We start from the raw sequence: 6000 nt of genomic DNA, 5'->3' as shown, positions 1-6000 counted from the left end.
ATGGTGGATAAGCAGCCCCAAACATGTTCCAAAGACATTCAAGCTGTCCTGCAGGCTCAGGGAGCATCAGTGTCAGCGCGAACTATCCGTCGACATTTAAATGAAATGAAACGCTATGGCAGGAGACCCAGGAGGACCCCACTGCTGACACAGAGACATAAAAAAGCAAGACTACAGTTTGCCAAAATGTACTTGAGTAAGCCAAAAGCCTTCTGGGAAAACGTCTTGTGGACAGATGAGACCAAGATAGAGCTTTTCGGTAAAGCACATTATTCTACTGTTTACCGAAAACGGAATGAGGCCTACAAAGAACAAAACACAGTACCTACGGTAAAATATGGTGGAGGTTCAATGATGTTTTGGGGTTGTTTTGCTGCCTCTGGCACTGGGTGCCTTGACTGTGTGCAAGGCATCATGAAATCTGAGGATTACCAAAGGATTTTGGGTCGCACTGTAGGGCCCAGTGTCAGAAAGCTGGGTTTGCGTCCAAGATCCTGGGTCTTCCAGCAGGACAATGACCCCAAACATACGTCAAAAAGCACTCAGAAATGGATGGCAAAGAAGCGCTGGAGAGTTCTGAAGTGGCCAGCAATGAGCCCAGATCTAAATCCCATTGAACACCTGTGGAGAGATCTTAAAATTGCTGTTGGGAAAAGGTGTCCTTCCAATAAGAGAGACCTGGAGCTGTTTGCAAAGGAAGAGTGGTCCAAAATTCCGGGTGAGAGGTGTCAGAAGCTTATTGATGGTTATAGGAAGCGACTGATTTCAGTTATGTTTTCCAAAGGGTGTGCAACCAAATATTAAGTTAAGGGTGCCAATACTTTTGTCCAGCCCATTTTTGGGGTTTTGTGTGACATTATGTCATATTTGCTTTTCTGCCTCTGTTTTATATTTGTTCCAATACATACAAAGGGAATAAACATGTGTATAGCAAAACATGTGTTAATGCAATACCTTTTTTGTGTGAAATACTTGATTTTCAGGAAAAATATCAAGGGTGCCAACAATTTCGGCCATGACTGTATATATACTGTATATATATATATTTGACAATTATGCAAAGCATCTATGTGCAGAAATTTTAAAGTAATAGTAAATCATTGAAGCAGGTTTGTACTCTACTCAGTACTAAATCAATCACATTGAGGCTGGATCTAATGAGAGCTCTAACCATCATCACATTATATCTAGAATCCTAAAACAGTAAATGAATTAGGAATGAGCTGCATAATAACATAATTGCTGAATACCAATATTAGTATAATGGAAGAGATGTAATGCCTGACGTTCATACTAAAATACAGAATAAACATTCAATGACATACACATAGTTTTCATTTGATTTATAATTAAAATGTTTATTGTAAAAAAAATACCTATTAGACATTACCCAACAGTATTCCACAGTAGTGAATAATACTTTATGCACTGATCAGTAAATAATGATGGTTGTTTATTGAGACTGTAATCTATTTGGTATATAATAACAGACAGTTCCCCTGCATGTTTATCTTTCCCCTTATGGCATAAGCCTAGACGTAGTCACTATTTAGCAGGGTGGAGCCATCAAGATGGGTATATTGGCTTGTTCCACATAATGCTTCAAGTCAAGTACGGAATTATTTAAAGCTTAAAGTGTTACTAAACCCACAACAGTAAAATAAGTCTGTATATGCAGTTACCCTAGGTTCACACCAAAGCGTTTTCTGCAGAGTTTTGCAGAAACGCACTACAGGCAATTTAACATGATTTCCTATGGGACACGTTCACATCTCCGTGTTTTCACCCGGTGGGTTTTTTGGAAAGGGTCAGAGACTTTTTTGAATGCAAAAAGCATTTTTGGTTTTATAGACTTCAATGGAAATGCTGCAGAAAAGCATGTAGTGCGTTTTTGCTATGTTTTGTGTTTTAAATCTGCCTAGCAACAAGAGAAAAAATGCAAAACGTGGCAAAAACGCATCAAAAATGCATGTGGAAAAACTCAAAATGTAAGCGTGAGCCTAGCCTAAAGCACGCTTGTTATATTCACTGCGGAACCTAAGGGATTAGTTCTCCACATTATGTAAAAAGGCTATTTGATCCTGTCTTCTCTTATCCTCCCCTTCTTCTACTGTCCCCAATCCATCAGCTGATAGTACAGAGCTCTAGGAGTCACTCTGCACATGCTCAGTTTAGTTTGTATGGCTAGAGAGTTTTTCTTATCTTTGGGAGGGGGCCAATCAGCACTGTACAGGTAAAAGGTCAGGTGTTATGCAGCCTCATAGGACAGTCAGAGCAGAGTGAAAACTCCTACAAGCTTTAACTAGTGCTCAGCTGGACACTGATATAGACTAATATATACTGCTGATGAGAAAATACATTTAGTAGTTTATATTTACTATACTAAAATAATAGAATTTCCATGTACTGTGTACTGTGGGAGACCAGATATAGTGACTACAGGGCCATGGGTTTAGTAACACTTTAAGTAAAGTTAAATGTTTTTTTTTTCTTCTTCAAATCAGCACTAGGGGCACTACTTACATTGAATGAAATGTGTCCCTTGTGCTGGTGTCTGCTATGTTCATTGCAATTTTAATTGCTCTGCCCTCCAGATTCCCCTGCAGATGTGATCTTCTGATGCTGAGGGCAGGGGCGGACTGACAACTCATGGGGCCCCCGGGCAATAGGGGATCATGGGGCCCCTATGTCCTTGCCTAAACTCAAAAAAGGCTATGAAAAAGGTACCAGGGGCATCTCAAGGGGCCCCCTACTGACTCTGGGCCCTCAGGCAGTGCCCGAGTTTCCAAATGGTCAGTCCGCCCCTGGCTGGGGGTTAATACAAGCTGCTGGACCTATCACAGGCATTCATGAAAAGTGCCAACTATACCCACCCTTTCCTCCCCTGCTCAGTTCATAAAAGCTGTACTATAATGGTCTGCCTCCTGCATTGATTGAACAATTTCCATTGTGGGAAGCTATTATGAAAGGAGCATTTGGAGAAAAAGGGTAGGCAAAGTCAGCAGTCACTCCTGGTGCTGATGTAAAAAATACATATATTTAACTTAACGTAAAGTAGAAGTCCAGTCAAACCCTATCTAAACTTAAAGGTGAAGTAAAGGCAAAACCTAACTAACTCTAAACCTACGCTATAGTTACCTGTTCTGCAGCCACTCTGGTCTCCAGTAGCTCCCTCTGTGTGCAGGAGACATTTGACAATGGCTGGGAAATGCCAGGGAAGTGACATCACCCATAGAGTTACTATGGGACTTCTGTTGTCGGATGCCTCTCTTACACACTCCAACACACTGAAGCTGTCGCTGACAGCTTAGTGTGAGACTGGACTGAAGTGGCTGCAGAACAGGTAAATATAGCAATTTTTTCCTTTACAGGACTAGACAGACGAGGCTTAGAATGTGGCTGAAAGTGGGTTTAGAGTTAGTTAAGTTTTATCTTTATTTGAACTTTAAACCTGCTTCTACTACCATTCTGAGCCCTATACTAAATACCCTGTAAAGGAAAGATGTGTATACTTACCCAGGAGGACACTCCAGTTTCAGTGAAGAAGAGAGACAAGGGCTGCAATTTGGTGTTGGCACCCAAAGGCTTACTATAGGGCATCCTCCTCTACCTCAAAGCCGGCGCTGAGAGCCAATCATGTGACCAGACCATAACCCCCCCAAGGAATAGGTCATCATTCCTTTACAGGGTAGTTAGTATAGAACGTAGAATGGGGGTGAGACCAGTTTTAAGTTTAGAATTTAGAAATAGTATTTGATGAACTTCTACTTTAAGCTCTAACATGATCTTGTACACATTCATGTTTAGTAATGCTTACTCTGTAGGTATATGTATTCTGGTGTTAGGTGGAATTTTTAGCAATTTAGCTAACAGCAGACTATTATGCATAAATTAGTGCTCTTGTTCCGGTAAATAAAGTGCTGGGTGAACTGATATCTCTCAAGGTGAAAATATTGATAAGTACATATGATAAACAGGCATTCCACTTTTATCAGACAGTCAGTACAGTTACCAACTCAATGGCACAAATTGGCAGCAACCTGACATCCCAGCACTGAACTTCCATCTCCCTCTGACTAGATACATTACCAAAATGGAGATAGATGTTTTAAAGGCAGAAAGGTAACTATGAAGTAACAATATGTTTGCTGTGTTCCTCACTGGAATTTCATGATATGAAAATATCAGGCAATTCATGTAATGTAGAAATGGGCCTTACCTGATTCATATATCATATACAGTATGCACATTCCTCTATTAAGCTGTTTTTACAGCTTTAATGTGAAACAGGGTCTTGGTGATATACATAATCTGCTGTATTTTATACCACAAAGCAGACTTCACAACTACTGATAGCAGTCTGTCCGTTTTTGCAGTTATTACAGGAGTGAGTTTGGTGTAGCTAATACAGTAATGCACGTGTATACTGAGCTATTCATTGGTATAACCCTCCACCATCACTGATTAATGTGAATTGTTCTGGACATGTATAAAAGGGGTAATGTTTATTAGACCAAATCCTATTATAGTTCACACAACAATATCAACCTTAAATTCCCAACAGGGTTGAACGGTACCAAGGCATAGATTCCAGCCTCATGCCTTGTTGTCCACAACAATCAATCAGATTATCCATTTCTTTTCTGTTAGGCATGAGGCTTAAAGGGATTAACATTCAATTGAGTCTTCCAGTAACTGCATGAGAGAGCCAGGAGTGATAATCTCACTGCCCATTGGTGGAGTATGAGCATTTAGTTCTCTGTCATGTTCTGTCACTTCCTCATTCACTTCTTCAACAATGGGCAGCCGGGATGGTTGTGGGGGTTCAGGCCATATTCCTGAAGTATCCTGGTTTTCTGATACTTCCTCATTGGCATTAATGATTGCATCATTATTAGCTTGAACACAGCTACTGAGGTCATCGTCTAGTGCAGGCTTCGGGTCACTGCTGTCCACTTCCTCACTGACCACCAGAGCTTGGGTAATCGCAACTTTTTTTGATTGGAGTTCCTTTGTTGGCGTGGCTTCCTGGTGGGTACATTGATTTCTGTTCAAAGGCTCAGCTACAATGAAAGGGGTGGGGTTTATAGGAATATAACAGACAATATTGCCACATCCATGAAAAATGTGCAGAGAATAAATGTAAAATGTCCATTAATGTCTCTATGCCTGGTGGCAAATTTGGCAGGCATAATAATACATTACTTAGACTATAATACTTTATATTAATCCCACCCTACATAAGGAAGTATGAAATGCAATAAACTAGAATAGGCTGTTCTGTTACTTGGCTTTAGTATTTACCTGACAATTCTTGTCTGTTTCTGCATGGAGAGCTTCCAAGACACTGGTTTCCAGGTGAGATCACAGCTACGGCTGGTGTCCTTTTTTGCTGCCTGCTTGGATTCCCGTCTGCCTTTCCTAACTCTTTTATTTTGCTTTGTTTGCTAGGTGACATCCCCTTATCTTGCTCTTCACAAATCTTCACTTCATCGGGGCTCTCACTGTAAGCTGCATTTTGGTAGCCTTTCTCCTCTTTCTGCGGTGAAGATTTGCTGGTATTTACCTGCAAAGGTCAAACCATAAACAATGTCATTCACAGCTATGAATCTGTAGACCTAAAGTGGAACTTTAGCATTGAAAAATAAATTTACTAGCAGAAAAGCTCTTTTATTGCAGAAGAGACTCAGTATGTTTCTTCTGCAATGAAAGCATCCTACCTGACTGCTAGCAAATTTCTAAAGATAGTACATTGGCATTCCTTGGTGCCAGGATGAATTAACCCCTGTTCACAAGCGTGGGAGTTCCATCATCTCAAACCCAGAAGAAAATAGGGCAAAGATGTCAGCAACAATGGAGTTTGTGGATGTCACAGTGTTGGAGTAGAGGAGGGTGAAATGGACATTAGTTCCACTTTAAAGTATTTTGAAATCCAGAAGTTGTTTTTATTTACATGGTTAAAACCACTGAAGGTTTTTTTATCATCTGTGTCTTATTAGG

At 40.5% G+C, this 6000-nt stretch overlaps 1 protein-coding gene across 1 annotated transcript in view; it reads right to left on the bottom strand.

Annotated features, from left to right (window-relative positions):
- Nucleotides 1–1331: 1331 nt before the first annotated feature.
- The window catches only part of LOC149462428 (cadherin-related family member 5-like), a 186808-nt gene continuing 182139 nt past the window's right edge, over nt 1332–6000 (bottom strand). The window contains exons 15-16 of the mRNA XM_089677000.1: nt 5305–5566; nt 1332–5063 (exon numbers count right to left, since the gene is read on the bottom strand). Coding sequence (XP_089533126.1) covers nt 4669–5063; nt 5305–5566 — 657 coding nt within the window. The 3' untranslated portion in view covers nt 1332–4668. The remainder of the gene's footprint in view (nt 5064–5304; nt 5567–6000) is intronic.

Source organism: Staurois parvus, unplaced genomic scaffold, assembly GCF_062004578.1.
Source record: "Staurois parvus isolate SC_StPar_1 unplaced genomic scaffold, SC_StPar_1.0 ptg000175l, whole genome shotgun sequence".
Classification (NCBI taxonomy): domain Eukaryota; kingdom Metazoa; phylum Chordata; class Amphibia; order Anura; family Ranidae; genus Staurois; species Staurois parvus.
The sequence above is the reverse complement of the archived record's forward strand: the minus strand, read 5'-3'. Positions and strand labels throughout refer to the sequence as shown.